Source organism: Lissotriton helveticus, chromosome 11, assembly GCF_964261635.1.
Source record: "Lissotriton helveticus chromosome 11, aLisHel1.1, whole genome shotgun sequence".
Lineage (NCBI taxonomy): Eukaryota > Metazoa > Chordata > Amphibia > Caudata > Salamandridae > Lissotriton > Lissotriton helveticus.
In genome coordinates this window covers 261,045,310-261,066,075 of record NC_136072.1, presented here as the reverse complement: position 1 = coordinate 261,066,075, position 20,766 = coordinate 261,045,310, and the positions used below count along the sequence as shown (strand labels likewise).

The window sequence follows — 20,766 nt, the reverse complement described above, 5'->3', positions numbered from 1 at the left end:
GTTTTTGGTTCGCTTCTGGTTCGCGTACCGGCGAGCGAACTGGGAAGCGAACTAAGAGAAATAGAGGTTGGCACAGTTCCAAATATTGTACCAATTTTTTAATAACGGGGAGGTAGTTCTGAAAAGAACTTTTTTTTTTATTGTTTTTGTTGTTTTATATTTTTTTTATTATTTTTCGGAACATTTTTTTACTTTTTTTGAATTTTTCTGAACAGTTTTATATTTTTTGGGGTTTTTCTTGGAGGGGGCAATGAAAACGATTCATTGTAAAGGGCTCAACAGGAGCAACAAAACAAAAAAAGAAGTATTTATTATTTTGGGCGTTTCGTACAAACTTGCATATGATAGTCAATAGCTCTGTTGATCAGAGTGATGCTTTTTTCTCCGTAGGAAATGAATCCATCGCAAAATACGCAGATGTGTTTTACTTCACCAAATTTCATTTGTATATTTGGCACCATCTCCCTGCCCTCTGGTCCCGTTACTTCCGGTACAACAGATCTTCTGGCCATAATAGGGAGATTATCTAGGTCGTTCCGAAACTGTGCAGCACTGTAGTTGTTAGGATGCCACCTAGTCATATGGCGATGCATTGTGTAGTTTCCGAAACTGTATTTTTTCTCGGTTCCTCTGGACAGTCTATCTTGACATATAAGGCAAGTTACGTATCTTGCATTTACTTTTTTCTGACCTTTGGGAATTTTAAAAAATTGCCAAATGAAGTTTTCTTTCCGGTGAGACGTCCTGGGCTGCTCAGGCAAAAACTGCCTCTCTTCGTGCTCGTCGTCCTGTTCCTCTTCTTCTTCTTCTTGTTGAATTATAACTTGAGCAGGTGGTCCACTCTTCCTTGGATGTGGTGGAGGTGGTGGGGAAGCACCAGCTGAAGCTACTAAAGAAGCCATTGCTCAGTGATCACAAAGGGTCTTTCTCTCACAATGATGAAAGTCAGAGTGAGGAAAGAAGGAGGGATTTTCATCATTTGGGAAAAACAAGAGTTCTCAACCAATCAAAAGTGTTCATTTTAGATTATATGACCTAGTCTTACATCATTAGGAAACCAAAAGTGAAATGAACCAATGAAAAGTGTTATTACCAAGTCACATGACTTGCTGTGTTTACGTTAAGCGCTTTGCAGGGCCTCCCGGTTTGCTTCCAGAAACCTGCGCTTTGCGACTCGCTTCGCGTACCAGTTCGCTAACGTAGCACGTCATATGACGTATCACGCGACAACGTGAAACGTCATGCGGACGGGAGGCGTCACGATGTTGTTTTCTAACGCGGCACTTGCGGTAAAGAAACGTTTACCGGCTCGCGGTCTATTTCGCGGCATCAAGGTCAGCTAACGGGAAGCTTCCCGATTCGCGAAGCGGGAACGAAGAAAAAAAATATTTTAAAAAAAAATTATTCATAAACATATAAAATATATTTTTGGATTTAAAGAAGAATACATTTTACAGCTACAGATATTAGCTGTTAAAAAACCAATGAAATTCACAGAAAAAACCATAGGTTATAGACCATATATAGTTAGGAATTAGCATTTACAAAACCTTGAAAATTCACTGAAAAAACCATAGGTTATAGACCATATATAGTTAGGAATTAGCATTTAGAAAACCTTATTTTACTCACACAAAACCATTGAAATTCCATATATAGTTAGTTGCACTAACTATATATCGCGCACCCGCAATCCACTGCTGATGATGTCACATATTACATCATTCATGACATGGTCAGTGACATCACTGATGACATCACTGATGACATCTCAAATGACATCACTGATGACATCACTGATGACATCTCATTTGACATCAATGACCACATCACTGATGATATCATTCATGTGACAATACAATGCATCTCCTCACATTTTAATATAACCTCTGTTTCACCCAGTGTTAAAAAGAGAGTATAATTTTTGAAACCATTGACACACCAATACTAGTTACTACATACGCACTCACTGATTGCTACGTCTACACACACCTTCACTCATTCACCCATACAATCATTCATACATACAATCACTCATCTTTACAACACTATCATATGCACTCATACACCTATACAGACACTCACAGTCTGCCACTCATCCATGGAGTTACTCACACACCTAGTCAGTCCTGTAAAGAATCAATGACACTTCCATTTTCTTGTCTATACAGTTAAACATAGAGCACCTTACATTTTCAAACATATACTAACACATACTTACCTTCTTATACAATCATTGATACAAGTACAGATTGATCTGCACAGAGTCACACACCTCCCAGCTAGCCACACACACACTCAGTCTCCCATACAAATACTTGGGCAATCAATCAATAACCCATATAGTTACTCATATAGCTACTGATCAACACATGCAGCAGTTTACAGAACAACAGACATAATGATGCACAAATTAAGACAGTTTAGTCACTAACCCATGCAGTCAGTGAGACACATTTAATCACTCACTCATACAGTCAGTCATGCACCTACTAAATCCTTCGTCCAGACACTTACACATCCACTCATTCTTCAATATGTAAGACATATTTAAACTTTATAGAAACAAAAAATCACTGGATGTTGTTATCAGTGATGTCATCAGTGATGTCATTTGAGATGTCATCAGTGATGTCATCAGTGATGTCACTGACCATGTCATGAATGATGTAATATGTGACATCATCAGCAGTGGATTGCGGGTGCGCGATATATAGTTAGTGCAACTAACTATATATGGAATTTCAATGGTTTTGTGTGAGTAAAATAAGGTTTTCTAAATGCTAATTCCTAACTATATATGGTCTATAACCTATGGTTTTTTCAGTGAATATATATATATATATATATCACGATATCACGTTAAGCTCCAAACTGCTTCACAGGCAACCATGGAGAAAACGGACACTTGGATGCGCTGAAATTTGCATGTGATATTTATTTCATATTTTCAAGTGAATTGCTTCGTGCAAAGAGGAAAGACGCGTTTTGGCAATCCCAGTTGCCTTGTTCACAAAAAAAATATATATATATATATATATATTCACTGAAAAAAACATAGGTTTCACACCAGTTATAGTTAGCTGGACATTTTACTCATACAAAACCATTGAAATGCCCTCGTTATAGTTAGTTGTACTCACTATAACTCGCGCGCCCGCACTGCACTGCTGATGATGTCACATATTACATCATTCATGACATGGTCAGTGACATCACTGATGACATCACTGATGACATCTCAAATCACATCACTGATTGATGTTTTTTTCAGTGAATTTCAAAGGTTTTTTAAATGCTAATTCCTAACTGTAACGAGTGTGAAACCTATGGGGCCCTATTTACGAGCCCCTTGCGCCTCCTGAACGTCACTTTTTGTGACGTTCCGGTGACGCAGAAGACTGAGTGATATTTATCAGGCAGGACTAAGCCACTTTTTGTGGCGTAATCCTGCCTGATAAATATCAGTCCCTTTAACGCAGTGTCCTGCGTTAAAGGGGCGTTCAATGGGTGTTGCTGGGGGGCGTTCCCAGCAGCATCCATGGACTTGAGTAATTTATAGCATCCTCAAAGTCAGCCTTTCAAAAATTTCAAAGCATAGGACATGATAATCCAAATCCAAATGTTTCTCAAGAAAAGTCATAAACCGTGTCCGTGGGTCATATCTGCCCAAACGCCAATATTCCGAACAATTGAAAATGACTTTTCTTGAGAAACATTTGGATTTGAATTATCATGTCCTATACTTTGGAATTTTTGAAAGACTGACTTTGAGGATGCTATAAATTACTCAAGTCTGCCCGAATTGTGTGGGTAAAATTGATACCTAGTCACTTTGAATAAGAATGTACTTACGACTCGTCTAACATTTGGAAGAAATATCAAGTTATATGACAACAGGATACCGACATAACTTGAAGGAAATAAGAACGCCCTGAAGAAGTTCTGTTGTACAGAACGAAACGCGTCGGCTGGCTGTGGTACATAAACTTAAGGAAAATAAAAGCCTTTGAATATACACCAAGATTCAGTGCTTCAATAAGGACTCTAAGTGATATGATTTGATTGGACTTGTTGTGCAAGTGGTGCTGTGCCAAACTTTGGAATATTCTCCACTTCTCTCTACTACTCACTCTCTACTACTCCACTACTCTCTAATACTCACTCACTACTACTCATACTCTACTACTCTCTACTACTCTCTCTCTACTACTCACTCCCTACTACTCACTATCTACTACTCTCTGCTACTCACTCTCTACTACTTTCTCTCTACTACTCACTCTTTACTACTCACTCACTACTACTATCTACTACTCACTCTCTACTTCTCACTCTCTACTACTCTCTAATATTCACTCTCTACTACTCTCTCTACTACTCTCTACTACTCACTCTACTACTCACTCTCTACTACTCACTCTCTACTACTCACTCTCTACTACTCTCTCTCTACTACTCTCTACTACTCACTCTACTACTCACTCTCTACTACTCTCTACTATTCTCTCTCTCTGCTACTCACTCTCTACTACTCACTCTCTACTACTCTCTACTACTCACTCTTTACTACTCTCTACTACTCGCTCTCTACTACTCACTCTACTACTTACTCTCTACTACTCTCTACTACTCACTCTCTACTGCTCACTCTCTACTACTCTCTACTATTCACTCTACTATTCACTCTACTACTCTCTACTACTCACTCTCTGCTACTCTCTTTACTGCTCTCTACTACTCTCTACCACTCACTCTCTACTCTCTATTACTCACTCTGTTCTCTCTACCTCTCTACCTCTCTCTACTTCTCTCTCTACTAGTCTCTACCTCTCTACCTCTACCTCTCTACATCTACCTTTCTACCTCTACACCTCTACCTCTCTACCTTACTCTACATGCACACATATACACATATATATATATGCATATGCATTTATATATATGTATGTATATATATATATATATACACACATACATATATAAACATATGTAATCTGCATATCTATATAAATACAAATATAAATGCTTGCATACATATACATATATGCATACATATGCATGTTATTTACATGAAAGTTTGAAAAACACTAATAAAAGCAAAGCTAAAAAGCCACCTCATTACAAACAGAATGGCTTTAACTTAAACGAGGGCGCGATCTATTGCATTTTCAATGCTTGTTTACTTTGGTTCCATCAAGAAGGCATTCAGATGTGTCACACATTTGCCATAAATTCTGAATGTTAGCCCTCTAGTTGCTCATTAGATCACTGTAGTAAAGCTACTGCTCACCAAGGAAGTCTGCTGCTGGTATTCAAACTGCATGTTTCAGTCTGCATGTCAGAATTTGTTTAACGAAATAGAAGAGAATTTGAGAAGTCAAAATGTGCCCTAATTTTTCTTTCTTCAGCACTAATCATAATTTCTATGGCAAAATGAACACCCTCATTTTGTTCCTTTGCAAATTAAATGTTTTAAGTGTTACCACTTTATTCCAATCAAGATGACTTCAGGTGTGCCATACTATTGTCATAAGTTAGAATGTTAGTACTCTAGTTGTTCTTTAGAACACTCTGGGACATTCTGTCATTGGGCTATGGGCTACATCTGGGGGATATTTGTGCTAGATTTGGGCTTTTTTGTCTCTGGTGGCCATCTTGGGAGACTTATTTGTTATGAAGTTTCCTAATTTCCTCATTTACTACAGTCTCCTCAGTAGGAAATACTTTCAATTTTCCATCAAGAAGGCATTCAGATGTGACACACATTTGCCATAAATTCAGAATGTTAGCACGCTAGTTGCTTATTAGATCAGTGTAGTAAAGCTACTGCTCACCAGGGAAGTCTGCTGCTGGTATTGAAAGTGCATGTTTCAGTCTGCATGTCAGAAGTTTTTTAATGAAATAGAAGAGGATTTGAGAAGTCACTCAAAATGTGCCATAATTTTTCTTTCTGAAGCACTAATCATACTTCCTATGGCAAAATATACCCCCTCATTTTGTTCCTTTTTAAATTAAATGATTTAAGAGTTACCACTCTATTCCAATCAAGATGGCTTCAGTTGTGGCATACCTTTGTAATAAGTAGGACTGTTAGCGCTCTCGTTGTTCTTTAGAACACTCTGGGAAGCTGCAGTAGAACACAAAGGAATCAACTGACAGTCTCTGTCCTTGTTGGATGTACATGTTTTACTGAGAATGTCAGACTTCATTCTCACATGACTGAGAAAGATAATGTGAATTTACAGAAAATATGCTTTCAGTTTAGCTTATAGATCCCCTTCCAAACCACTGTGGGAAAACCATGAGATAATAGTTTTCTTGCAAACATGATTCATAATATTCCAGCAGAAGGCTTTTTCACATGGTAAAATCACCTTAGAACACACCACAATTCCTAAAATGAGTATGGTACCATCAACAAATGGTTTATAATGTAACTAAAGTCCTAAAACCTTCTATTAACTGCAATGCTTTTTAATGAGGTGCTATCATGTATATTGGTCCCAAGATGGCTGCCAACACTTCTTGGATGAAGTGCTGACAGCCAATCAGATCTCATGATGAGATGTGTGGTTAGGCTCCGCCCAGATATATATATTTTTTTTCTTTTGATTTTCTCAGGAACTACTGGAGGGATTTACATCATTTAACCAAAAGCGTGATCTGTATACCAGACCCTACCATTTTTCCAAATTTGGTGTAATTCCGTTCAGCGGTTCGGGCTGTAGTCTTGTCTAATCGTGCTATGGAAATTAACATGGGGAAAACATGTTTTGGGACCCCCCTTTTTTCTCGGCCCCCGCTTGATGAATCTTCCCAAAACTTTCAGGGAAGGAGCGGAGCGGGCCATCTTCTTTGAGAAATTCGCGAAGATTCAACAACCGCCGCCAAAGTTATTCCCAATAGAATGGTAATATATATATATATAAACATTATCTACTGGCGGTCGCCAGTAGGTAGTTATAGTTAGGACCTAGTTTCCATAGGAAATCGCAACATTCCATTTGGAATAACTTTGACGCGGGTAGACGAATCTTCGTGAAATTCTCCAAGAATATGGGCTGCTCCGCTCCGCTCCTATCCTCAAAGTTTTGGGGTGATTCGTGAAGCAGGGGCGAAGAAAAAAGGGGGGTCCCAAAACGTGTTCCTCCCATGCAATTTTGCATAGGGTTCTTTAAGTGAGGCACAGCCCGAACTGCTGAACGGAAGTACACCAAATTTGGCAAAAAGGTAGAGTTTGGTTCGCAGATTGCGCTTTTTTAAAATATATCTATAGATGAAGTGCCATACGCATACCATCCGAGGACAGTACACGTACCATTACGAGCACGAGCTGCATGCTAATTGGCTAAAAACTGTCTGTCAACACTCCAAACCAGGAAGTGCTGGCAGCCATCTTGTGCCTTGGTAGAACCGAGGCACAAGAAAACAGAAAAAGAAACACGAAAAGGGGGCAGGGTAGAAACACCACAAGGACCCCCTAGGCCCAATTTATTTATTTTAAGAAATCGCGGGATACGCATTTGGTACGCGTTACCCTGCTGACCCCCTCCAAAAAATTAAGGCACCACTCTGCAAACGCGCCCCCTGGCGCATTTGCAGAGGGGGAAATAATTCCCCTTGAATACGGGGGGGTCCCCGGGGGCCAAGTAGCCCACCAGGAATCTCCAGTATGCGCCAGGGGGCTGCCTTGCAGAGACGTGTAAAGAGGCCATGCCCCTTTTTTTACCTCTCTGCAACGCAGCCCCCTGGCACATACTGGAGGTGCCTGGTGGGCTAGTTGGCCCCGAGGGACCCCCAGTATTCAAGGGGAAATAGTTTCCTCTCTGCAAACGTGCCAGGGGGCTGCCTTGTAGAGACGTGTGAAGAGGCCACACCCCTTTTTACACCTCTCTGCAAGGCAACCCCCTGGCGCATACTGGATGTTCCTGACCCCCTAGGCCTGCTCAGGGTGTACCACAAGGACCCCCAAGGCCCAAAAACTTTTATTTTTTAATCGCAGGATATGCGTAGAGTACACGTACCCAGCCGATCCCCCCAATAAAATTAAGGTACCACTCTGCAAACTGCCCCCTGGCGCGTTTGCAGATGGGGAAATAATTCCCCTTAAATACTGGGGGTTCCTGGGGGCCAAGTAGCCCACCAGGAATCTTCAGTATGCGCCAGAGGGCTCCCTTGCAGAGATGTGTAAAGAGGCCACGCCCCTTTTTTTACCTCTCTGCAACGCTGCCACCTGGCGCATACTGGAGGTTCCTGGTGGGCTAGTTGGCCCCCAGGGACCCCCAGTATTCAAGTGGAATTAGTTTGCCCTCTCAAACGCGCCAGCGGGCTGCCTTGCAGAGACGTGTAAAGAGGCCACACCCCTTTTTACACCTCTCTTTAAGGCAGCCCCCTGGCTCATATTGGAGGTTCCTTACCCCCTAGGCCTGCTCAGGGGGTCCCACAAGGACCCTCAAGGCCCAAACATTTTCTTTTTAAATCCCGGGATATGCGTAGGGTACACGTACCCTCCCGATCCACTAAAAAAAATGTGCCTAATACAGAAGCTGCCATGAGACTGCTGCATCACCAAATGCCTGCCATGGATTCAATTCAGATTCCGGTGGGTGGGTGCACCACATGCTTGGCAGTCCTCCTGGCAGCACAGCAGAGGTGATGATGTGACTGAACCGCCAAGCTTGTAATCAACCCTAATTATGTAGATTGTTTAATGCTGATCTATTCTAGTTATGTTTTGGGTGCAGATTGCTGGGTTTATAGGGAGAGAGAGTGGGAAGTTACATAAAATGTAATATAATTTAAGTTAATGATTTTTTTGCACATTATTTAATATTTGACTGCTAGCTATGCAAATTAATTAGGCTATTAGTAATTGTGTAATTGTTCTACTTTTAATTTTTTTAATGCATTTTAGTATTTATACTTGTATTATACATGTAATTTAAAATGTTGCGTTTTACTTTTTTGATATATTGGTGTTCAGTGTAATATATATATATATATATATATTACCTACTGGCGATAGCCAGTAGGTATATATAGTTAGGATTGTTTTCCATAGGGAATGGGCAACATTCTATTGGGAATAACTTTGGTGCCGGTTGAGGAATCTTCAGATGAGATGTATAAGTATTTTTGATAGTGTTCTATTGTTCATTGACAGCATGTATGAGTGAATCTACAGGTAAGTGATTAGATGTGTGTATACATCTAGGAATCACTGAGTGGGTTTTTAGATACTTATATTGCTTTGTCAATGGATTCAAATATGATACTCAGTATTTTACAAAGAGTGATGAAAGATTTTACTAGTGTATGAAAAGGTGTATGTGATTGTCACATGGATGATGTCATCAGTGATGTCATCAGTGATGTCATTTGACATTTTGTCATATGTCATAGTATATAGGAGCACTTTCAATGGTTTTGTATGAGTGAATTGTCCAGCTTAATATAACACCACTGAAACTCATAGTTTTTTTAGTGAATTTCAAATGTTTTTAAAATGCTAATTCCTAACTATGTAAGGTCAGAAACCTATGGTTTTTTCAGTGAATTTCAAAGGTTTTTTAAATGCTAATTCCTAACTATATAAGGCCTGAAACCTATGGTTTTTTAAGTGAATTTGGGTGGTTTTTTAAATGACAATTTTTAAATGTATTATTTGTTTTTTTTTTTATACTGATTTACTATATTTTTGCAGGCAGGCGTTCAGAAGGCACGCCCCCTTTTTACAACACTCTGCAGCGCAGTTCCATGGCGCATACTGGAGATACCTGTTGGACTAGTTCCCTCTAGGGTACCGCTGGATTGAACAGGAATTAATTCCCCATCTTAAACTGTGCAAATGCGCCCTGTAGAGTGTGCATGCCTAGGGGGTCAGTGTGTTTCTACCCTGCCCTCTTTTTGTGTTCTACATGTTTGTTTTTCTTCTTTCTTGTGTCTCGGTCTACCGAGCACAACATGGCTGCCAACACTTCCTGGTTTGAAGTGTTGAAAGCCAATGAGCATGCAGCTCGTGCTCTGAAAGTTTTTGAACTCAAAAAGGGGGCATTGTAGAAGCACCCTGACCCCCTAGGCTTGCTCAGGGGGTCCCACAGGACCCCCAAGGCAAAACAAATCACTAATGACATCATCCAGTGGATGTGTGTCTTTCTGAAAAATAGATATTTTTTATATATGTATATCTAAAGGTCGATGGAACAATAAATGGGTAAGTAAGTGTATAAATGGATGACTTTTTTGTAAAATTGATTGTATAACTGACTAATTAATTGTATGTTAGTGAATACATGGGTTAGTGAGTAATGTTTAAATATGTAAATATCTGTATCAGTCTCACACATTTTTTGAATAAGTGGCTGCATGGGTTGGTGAGTAGCTACATGAGTGCCTATATAGGTTATTAGTTGGTTTTTTGAGTATCAGTATGAGTGTCTGAGTGTTTACATGGTTGTTTTTCAGTACCTGTAATGATTGCTCCACCTTCAACATGAGCGGCCCGGGCGACTTACTGCTTGTAACATCATTTTTCCCTACTGCTCGATAGGTACCTTGGAATTTAGTTGGATAGGCAGTAGTGGTCTTGGAAGAGGGTCCGTGTTGTTGGCACGGGGCACACAAATTGGTATTTGAAGCAGTAGTTACATTTAAAATTAATTTTTTCATGCCCTCTATCTCGTCTCTCAATAAAGAGACTAAGTTAACCAGATCACTAATAGTGCCACCAATTACAGCTTGTGAAGGGGAGCTATTAATGCCACAACTAAGGGTTTTTGAAGTCACAATGCTTTATCCTTTTACAGTTTTTTTGAGGATGTAAATATGTTTTAAACTTTTTATTGTGGATCTAATCGTTTTAGATGTATCATGCTTTTATGAGTTTTTACCTCGAATAAAGCAAATTTGACTGACTGACTGACTGGTTTACATGGTTTGGTGGGGGATATTACTTAGCACATGAATGCATTAATGAGTGACTCACTGTTTATATGTGTTTTGAAGACAGCATGTGTGCAGGACTGTATGAGTGGATGAGTGTGTGTTATAGGTGGGTTAGTGAGTGAATGAATGTCTCAATACTGTCTTTATGAGTAAAGATGTGCCGTCTTTGACACGGTCGATCATGCGATCTTGATCGACCGTGTCAATAATGCGGGTATTCAGGGCATGGCCTTAACGTGGATTGGATCTTTTCTGCACCAGCGGTCTCAGGCAGTTCATCTGTCTACTTACTCCTCCTCTTATTCTCCCCTTTCCTGTGGAGTCCCACAGGGCTCTGCCCTGCCGCCACTCTTATTTAAACTTTATATGCAACCTCTCATAGCTTCCCTCCGTCACACCCCGGTCACTATTTTCAATTATGCTGATGATTTACAGTTGATTTTCCCTGTTGATTCTACCCCTTCCTCCTGTGCCAACTTCCAATCCACCATGCTTGCCATCTCTGAGTGGATGTACTACAGCCAGTTGAAACTCAATCCCAACAAGACGGAGTTAATGTTGATGGGTGGGTTGACTAACCCTTGGAACCCTAGCTTTTGGCCCTCTTCCCTTGGGTCTTCGCCCAGCCCTGTCAATTCGGTAAAGAGCCTAGGCGTAATCATATGTAGTGACCTGTCTATGAGGCCTCAAATTAATGCAGTTACATCATCCTGTTTCTTTCATCTGCGCAGGATTCGCAAAATTTGTAGGTTCCTTACTACCAAGGCACTCATTCTCGTCATTATGGCTCTCGTCACCTCCCGTATTGACTACGCTAACACCCTCTATGTTGGGATACCTGTTTACCATCTTCACCGGCTGCAGCTGGTGCAAAACCAGGCAGCGAGAGTGGTCTTTAATCAGCCTAAACACCAACATGTCTCGCCCCTGATGAGGAGACTGCATTGGCTCCCAGTGGCTTATCGCTGTATGTTTAAACTTGGCTGTACTGTCTTTAAGGCCCTATCCGATCAAGCTCCTGCATTTATTACGTCTAGCCTCCAGCGTTATGTTCCCTCGAGAGATCTTCGGTCCACTTCACACAACTTGCTGATTGTCCCTAGGTATAAACGGAAAAAGCATGGTGGCCTGTGTTTTTCCCTCCTGGCTCCCACACTGTGGAACACCCTCCCAATCCCCCTCAGACTTTGCCCCAGCTATGCTTGCTTTCGTAAGTCGCTCAAACTCACTTCTTTCAATTGGCCTATGAGTAACTTCGGTGTACCGTCCTCCCGCATTTGTTTTGAGCGCCATGAAACCGTCTGGTGATCGAGCGCGGTATAAATGTTTTTAACAAAACATAACATAACAAGTACATATGTTTTAGACCAGTAATGTCCAGCTAACTATAACATGTTTGAAACCTATGGTTTTATCAGTCAATTTCAAAGGTTTTTAAAAATGCTAATTCCTAACTATAACGTGTATGAAACCTATGGTTTTTTTCAGTGAATTTGAAAGGTTTTTTAAATGCTAATTCCTAACTATAACGTGGCTGAAACCTATGGTTTTTTCAGTGAATTTCAATGGTTTTGTAAATGATAATTTTTAAATGTAATAATTGTTATATTTTTTATACTAATTTACTACATTATTAACAATTATTTATTTTTAGATATATTATTTTTTAAATTACATTACATATTTTTAATAAAAAATATGTGTTTGCAGAGGGGGAACTAATTCCCCTTGCATACTGGGGGTTCCTGGGGGCCAACTAGCCCACCTGGTACCTCCAGAATGCAGCAGGGGGCTGCATTGCAGAAAGGTGTAATGAGGCCACACCCTTTTTGTCACCTCTCTGCAACGCAGCCCCCGGGCGCGTTTGCAGAGGGGGAACTAATTCTCCTTGCATACTGGGGGTCCCTGGGGGCCAACTAGCCCACCAGTAGCCTCCAGTATGCGTCAAGGGGCTGCGTTGCTTTGCCCCAGGGGCGGCGGTCCCCGGGGCAGTGTGGGGGGATTGTGGACCCCCCACACTTCTTTATCACAATGCTTTCGCGATTTGGTCCCCCGGGGGTAATTTTTAAAAAAACAGACCAGGTTTTCTTAAAAAAAAAATTGGGCCTTTTTTGTATTTGTGGAACCACCTGGGCAGGCCTAGGGGGTCAAGGTGTGTCTACCCTGCCCCCTTTGTGTGTTCTTCACATTTGTTTTTCTGCTTTCTTGTGCCTCGGTCTACTGAGCACAAGATGGATGCCAACACTTCCTGGTTAGAAGTGTTGACAGCCAATGAGCATGCAGCTTTCTCAGGAAGGCATGCTGATTAGCTGCCACTGTCTGTCAACACTCCAAACCAGGAAGTGTTGACAGCCATCTTGTGCCTCGGTAGAACCAAGGCACAAGAAAGCAGTGAAACAAAGGTGGAAAACACGCAAAGAGGGCAGGGAGAATCACCCTGACCTCTAGGCCTGCTCAGGGGGTCCCACTAGGACCCCCTAGGCCAAATTATTTTATTTTGGGCCTTGGGGGTCCTTGTGGGACCCCCTGAGCAGGCCTAGGGGGTCAGGGTAATTCTACCCTGGCCCCTTTTTGAGTTCTACACGTTTGTTTTTCTGCTTTCCCCTGCCTCAGTCTACCGAGGCAGAAGATGGCTGCCAACAATTTCTGTTTTGGAGTGTTGACAGACATTGGCAGCCAATCAGAATGCAGCTCGCGCACGCGAAGGTCCACGCCGGTACGCGTACCGGGCGCGTACGGTACTCCTACAGTACGCGTACGGTGTGCGCTTATAGATATATACATTTTTTCAAATTCGATTTTCTCAACAACTACTGGAGGGATTACACCATTTAAGCAAAAGGGCGATCTGCAAACCGAACTCTACCTCTCTGCCAAATTTGGTGTAATTCCGTTTAGCCGCTCGGGCTGTAGCCGTGTCTAATCGTCCTATGGAATATAACATGGGGAAAACACGTTTTGGGACCCCCTTTTTTCTCAGCCCCCACTTGACGAATCCCCCCAAAACTTTCATGGAAGGAGCGGAGCGGGCCATCTTCTTTGAGAAATTTGCGAAGATTCATCTACCAGCGCCAAAGTTATTCCCAATAGAATGTTGCGGATTTCCTATGGAAACTAGGTCCTAACTATATATACCTACTGGCGACCGCCAGTAGGTAATATATATATATATGGCACAACGCTGCTCGCAGCACTATTGCAACCAGGGGACTGGTATCTTCGGAGTCCGCCATGACCGACCGGAAGGAGTGAGAGGATCGAGGTATTCTACTTCATTAGGGTGCATTGTCTCGCATTTGACAGCCCCCACCAACCGGGTGCATCTGGCTGCTGCAGCGTACAAGGGGACACAGAAAGGACTCATCCTATTTCATTGGCTCCATGACCCGCCCAACTCACCTGAAGCCTGCACTGCAAGTATTGAACACTCACTCCTCCACGCCACCATCTCGGGATGCTACCATGAGGCATGCTGGGATTTGGAGTTCGCTCTCACCACACACGAACCCTGATTGGTGCGCAGACAGCGTAAGGAGGAGGGGAATAAGTGCCGGTGAATATTTTAAACAGGATGAGAACATTAGGGACGTGATCTTTACAGCTGAAGGCGCTGAAGAAGACTAAATCGCCGAAATGCATCCCCCAGAGCTGGGACTTCGTGGAATAAAGCTGTGTCCACCCTGTTCTCCTCTTGTGGCCTCTGTTCTTTATCTTCGAAAGGGAATTACTTCATATATTCTGAGCAAGCCAGCAGCTCAGTCCAGATGGCCCTGCAGCACTAAGCGACCCGAAGATAAACTGGCACAACGCTGCTCGCAGCATTATTGCAACCAGGGGACTGGTATCTTTGGAGTCCGCCATGACCGACCTCAAGGAGTGAGAGGATCGAGGTATTCTACTTGATTAGGGCGCATTGTCTCGCATTTGACAGCCCCCACTCATCCACCAACCGGGCGCATCTGGCCGCTGCAGCGTACAAGGGGACACAGAAAGGACTCATCCTATTTCATTGGCTCCATGACCCGCCCAACTCACCTGAAGCCTGCACTGCAAGTATTGAACACTCACTCCTCCACGCCACCATCTCGGGATGCTACCATGAGGCATGCTGGGATTTGGAGTTCGCTCTCACCACACACGAACCCTGATTGGTGCGCAAACAGCGTAAGGAGGAGGGGAATAAGTGCCGGTGAATATTTTAAACAGGATGAGAACATTAGGGACGTGATCTTTACAGCTGAAGGCGCTGAAGAAGGCTAAATCACCAAAATGCATCCGCCAGAGCTGGGACTTCGTGGAATAAAGCTGTGTCCACCCTGTTCTCCCCTTGTGGCCTCTGTTCTTTTTCTTCGAAAGGGAATTTCTTCATATATATATATATATATATTCAATTAAAACAAAACAGGTTTCAGGGACATTATAGTTAGGAATTAGCATTTAAAAAACCCTTACAAATTCAGTGAAAAAACATGGGTTTCAGGGACATTGTAGTTAGGCTGGCATTTCACTCGTGCAAAAACAGAGAAATGTGTCTGTTATAGTTAGCTGAGCTAACTATAACTTGCACTCCCGTAATGCACTGCTGAAGGCATCACATATCACATCACTCATGACATGGCTCGGGCTTTTAACGCTGGAGCGGGCCTTTAATAGCCGGTATTGCTCGCTACGGTGGGCTATAAGGCTATGTTGTAGATCTATTTCTTTTCATACCTTTCTTCTCCAGTTCCATCCATGATTGATGTTCTTTGAGGTAACATTTGAGAATTGCATTGTAATTAATGAGAGATCCGTCTCAGAAGTAGACCAGTGACATAATCTGTGACATTATATCAGTATTGTTCTTTGCCGTCATCAAATATCATTTGCATCCACAAAACAAATTGAACCAAATGACACAACGATTTCAGCATAATATACTTTAAAAAATCTAAAATAGTAAATCGTGAAAACAATTTTATATTTAAATTTCTTTGAGGAGCATCTGTTCTGCCCATCAGAACAGATAAGAGTAACTCAAAGATCAGAGCACCAAATTTGTCATGAAAACACATACACAAAGAAAGAAAATCCCAGAGAATTTACTTCTGAAGCACTCATGAGAATAATAATGCTTACCTTTCATTTGCCCTATGAATATAGTCTCCATCTGCAGTAGGTGACAATAAATAACATGTCCAGTATTAGTGGTCATAACATGAGTTCACAGGATTGCGATAACATTTTACAGAGATTTTTTCTGCATTTTGTGTAACTTTCTATGAAACATGCTTTGATGTCCCAGCAATTCAATCATTAATTTACCTGCCATGATTTTCTCCCTGTTTTAGGGCATTCTCTCTTCTCCGATAGTGGTATTTGCACGCCCTTGTGGTAGGGTTTTATTTTTACACAAAATAATTTTGCACATCATGGGATGAGAATATAACAGAGAAGATTTTTTTTCCTTTGACCAAATTGCACAATAGCTGTTTACATTTCTCAAACTATAATAAATACCAGAACTATAACCAAATAATGATTGTACTGAATGGCATAAGACTCAAAATAGCATACATGCACTCATCGCCAAAGAGTAAGTTGAACGCCGAGGATGTTATAGCACTGAGCCATTATCAGTTTCCTATTAACCCTTTCGCTGCTAGGGTGTTTCCCCCTCTGTGATAAGTTTTTTTTGGGCTATTTGGCGTAATTCGAGCTTAGGCCCCTGTAACTTTTTGACCACGTAAGGTATCCTTGCCAAATTTGTGTACTTTTCTTCCACCATTGTGGGGATTCTAAAGGTACCCAGGGTTTGTGGATAACCCTGGAGGGGACCCAGAAATTAGCCAAAGTACAGCAATTTATTTTTTTCAATAGGAAAAAAGTGCTGCAAATGAAAGCGTCTGATTTTTTTTCCTTGCAAATGGTATCGACAAAGGTTTTGTGGGGCTGAAATCACCATTTTCCCAGCATTCAGGGACTGGGAGACTTTTGTCTGAAAACCAACATATTTTACAAAGTTGTGGCATTTAACTGGGACATAGCCTATTTTTGCTACTTTTTGTGCTTTCAACCTTGTCCCAGTTAATAGTAGAAATGGGTATGAAATCTATAATGGATCCTAGAAAGCTATATATTTCAGAAAAGTATACAAAGTTCTGAATTCATCATGGGGTCATTTGTGTAGATCCTTCACGGTTTCTTTATAGAAACTACCAGTTGAAATAGGGAATATTGAAAATGAGCTAAATAAACAGCCATTTGTGGCAACATTTTCACCTGTAACTTTTTCTAATTATGATAGATGTTGGAAAGCAATATACTGTTACATCCACTTGACCTTTCTGCTTGTGGGGATATATAGGACGTTTAGGTTCACCAAGAACCCAACAAACCCAGAGCCAATAACTGAGCATTGTCTTGCAATGGTCTTTTATTATGTACCGGGTATATAGCAATTAATTTGGGAAAATATATACAGTCACCTATGTATTTCTGAAATTGGAACAAAATATAGAGTTTAGAAACAGTAGCTATTTGCACATTTCCAAAGTTCTGAGAACTCATACTAGCATGAGGGATGATAGGACATTTTTCAAAGGGCCTTCTTTTTTACACGTTGTCTTTCATTTGGAAAGCAGACATGCATTGAAAGTTAATAGGCAATAACAGTTGTTCTATTGTTCTGTGTTACCCTAAGTCTCTCCATAAAAATGGTACCTTGCTTGTGTGCGTAGGCCTAGATCAAAATGCTACGTGGACACACTTAATTTTTACAGTGAAAATTGACCCTTTTTTCAAAGTCTCTATCTGCATATTTTTCACCCTAACTCTGCCGCCACCTTGGGAAACCTAGCAAAACTATAAATTTTTATAAACTAGGCACCTAGGGGAATCCAGAATGGGGTGACTTGTCTGGCTCTAACCAGGTTCTGTTACCCAGAATCTCTTGAAAACTTTTGCAAAGTGCCTAGCTGCAGATTTTGAACCCTAGCTCTGTTAGCATCTAGGGATACCTAGCAAAGCTATAAATTTTTAAAAACTAGACACCCAGGGGAATCTAAGATAAGGTGACTTGTCTGGCTCTCACCAGGTTCTATTACCCAGAATTACTTGCAAACCTCAAACTTTGTAAAATGAAACAAATTGTCCTCACATGTCTGTGGTGGAAAGTAATGGAATCTGCGTGGATACACAAACTTCTGCCCACCCCACATTCCCCAAAGTATTTCAAGAAAAATGGTACCTCACTTGTGTGGGTAGGCCCAGGGCCTGCGACAGGAAACGGCCCAAAACGCAATGTGAACATTTCACATTTTCAAGGTGAAAATTGACCCTTTTTTGCCCAGTGCCTAGCTGTAGATTTTGAACCCTAGCTCTCCCGGCACCTAAGGAAACCTAGCAAACCTATACATTTTTAAAAACTAGATACCCAGGGGAATCCAGGATAAGGGGACTTGTCTGGCTCTCATCAGGTTCTGTTACCCATAATCCCTTGCAAACCTCAATGTCAAAAAAACACTGTTTCCTCATATTTCTGTGGTGGAAAGTTCTGGAATCTGTGTGGATACACACAATTTCACCCACCCCACATCCCCTAAACTATTCTGAGATAAATGTTACTTCACTTGTGTGGGTTAGCCTAGTGCCCCTGACAGGAAATGGCCCAAAACACAACGTGGACATACCACATTTGCAAGGTCATAATGAACCCTTTTTTTGCAAAGTGCCTAGCTGTAGATTTGAACCCTAGCTCTGCCGGCACCTGGGTAAACCTAGCAAACCTATACATATTTGAAAACTAGACACCCAGGAAAATACAGGATTGGGTGACTTGTTTGGCTCTCACCAGGTTCTGTTACGGAGAATCCTTTCCAAACCTCAAACTTTGACAAAAAAAAACACATTTTCCTCACATTTCGGTGGTGGAAAGTTCTGGAATCTGCGTGGATCCACAAAATTCTACCAACCCCTCATTCCCCATAGTCGTCTGAGAAAAATGATACCTGACTTGTGTGGGTAGGCTCAGTGCCCGCAACAGGAAATGGCCCAAAACGCAACATGGACACACCACATTTTCACAGTGAAAGCTGACCCTTTTTTGCAAAGGGCCTAGCTGTAGATTTCGAACCTTAGCTCTGCCGGCACCTAGGGAAACCTAGTAAACTTATATATTTTTAACAACTAGACACCCAGGGGAATACAGGATTGGGTGACTTGTCTGACTCTCACCAGGCTCTGTTACCCAGAATCCCTTGCAAACCTCAAACTTTGTCAAAAAGACTACATTTTCCTCATATTTCTGTGGTAGAAAGTTCTGAAATCTGTGTGGATCCACACATTTCCTACCACCCAGCGTTTCCCAAGGTATCCCAATAAAAATGGAAAAATGGTACCTCATTTGCATGGGTGGGTCAAGTACCCGCAATGGCAAGGTCCCAAAACTTATTGAGGAGACATCAAAATTACCTATCACAAAACAACCTGGTTTTGTAAGGGGGGGTCACCTGGGTTTTTGCGCCGGGCTCAGCAGCCATCTTGGAAAACTACCAAACCTACACATTTCTAAAAACGAGACACCCGGGGGAGTCCAGCGAGGTATGGCTTGCGTGGATGCAGAGACTGTTCGACTCCCTTGCTCAGTACTGCAATATGAACCTGCTTGAGATAAACGTGACGAAAACTAAAGCAATGATAATATCATCTGGAAAAACCAAAAAGACCACGTGGTTCATTGAAGGGAAAAGACTGGAAACTGTTACTACCTATAAGTACCTGGGGATGTGGATCAACCACAAAGGGAGACCCTCTGTGCACACAACCGAAATGCAGGCCGTGGCCCGTAGCCTGGAAGGGGCCTTTATAAGAACAAAAAGTGCTTTGCAGTCTCAAAATCTAGTACCACTAATAAAACTGATTACCGCAAAATTACTCCCCACTATCTCCTTTGGTGCAATAATATTTAAGGACAAAATGAATAATTGGTTGGACAGAGCACAATCGTCCTGTTATCGTAGGGTTTTTCGGCTGCCAAATTCAACTGCCCATGCCCAAATTCGGAAAGAATTTGGACTGTCCTCCCAGAGATGGATAATGAGTGCACGCTACATTAACTATTGTTTAAAAACAAAGCACGCTAGCCCCCACTCCTTAAAAAGCGTTCTATGGTTAGTCCTCAGCAACCACAAAACACCGTGGAACAAATATCTGACATCATGTCTAGAATCCCTCAAAGCAAAGGACATATGGTCATCCTCGTTGCCCATTGCGGCGAAAACAAATCTTCTAACCAAACAAGAAAAAATGTTATCAAGCGACCATGACGAGCAACGGGTCGCTCAGCTCTTTCATGGCCCCTGGGTTTCAAAATTATACAACCAGAAAATTCTTCCGCCATATCTGGCAGCTCCTATGAAAGTTCATATAAAACTTCAATTAATGCGATTTCGTTTTGGTTTAATCCCGCTGATGGCATACAAGTTTGGCATGGGGTACAGGAAAGAGGCATCGTCTCTATGCCGCTTTTGCAAGCAGGAGGAGGAAAACCTTATTCACATACTGTGCATTTGCCAAAAACTCCGAGTCCAAAGAAAATTCTGGTTGCGTCCTATTTGGCTTCTTCTTAACATCAGGACCTGCCAGGAAGCACTAAACGCTTTCATGAGGGGAGACTCGCCACAGTTGGCGGCCCGTTTTGCTAAGTTTATTCTAGACATCAATTCCCCTAATCTGATTTCTGACCCAGCCTGAATTTTTTCTCATCTCCTGGTGACACTACTGGACGCCTCTTCTATTAATTTATAATTTCTCTGTTTTTTTTAACTGCTCTGTGTATTT

The 20,766-nt window shown here is 41.7% G+C and overlaps 1 protein-coding gene across 1 annotated transcript in view; it reads right to left on the bottom strand.

Annotated features, from left to right (window-relative positions):
- LOC144791747 (phospholipid scramblase 2-like) overlaps window positions 1-20,766 on the bottom strand; it is a 564,324-nt gene that overhangs the window by 502,930 nt on the left and 40,628 nt on the right. The window contains exon 3 of the mRNA XM_078666513.1: window positions 16,066-16,096. Coding sequence (XP_078522639.1) covers window positions 16,066-16,096 — 31 coding nt within the window. The remainder of the gene's footprint in view (window positions 1-16,065; window positions 16,097-20,766) is intronic.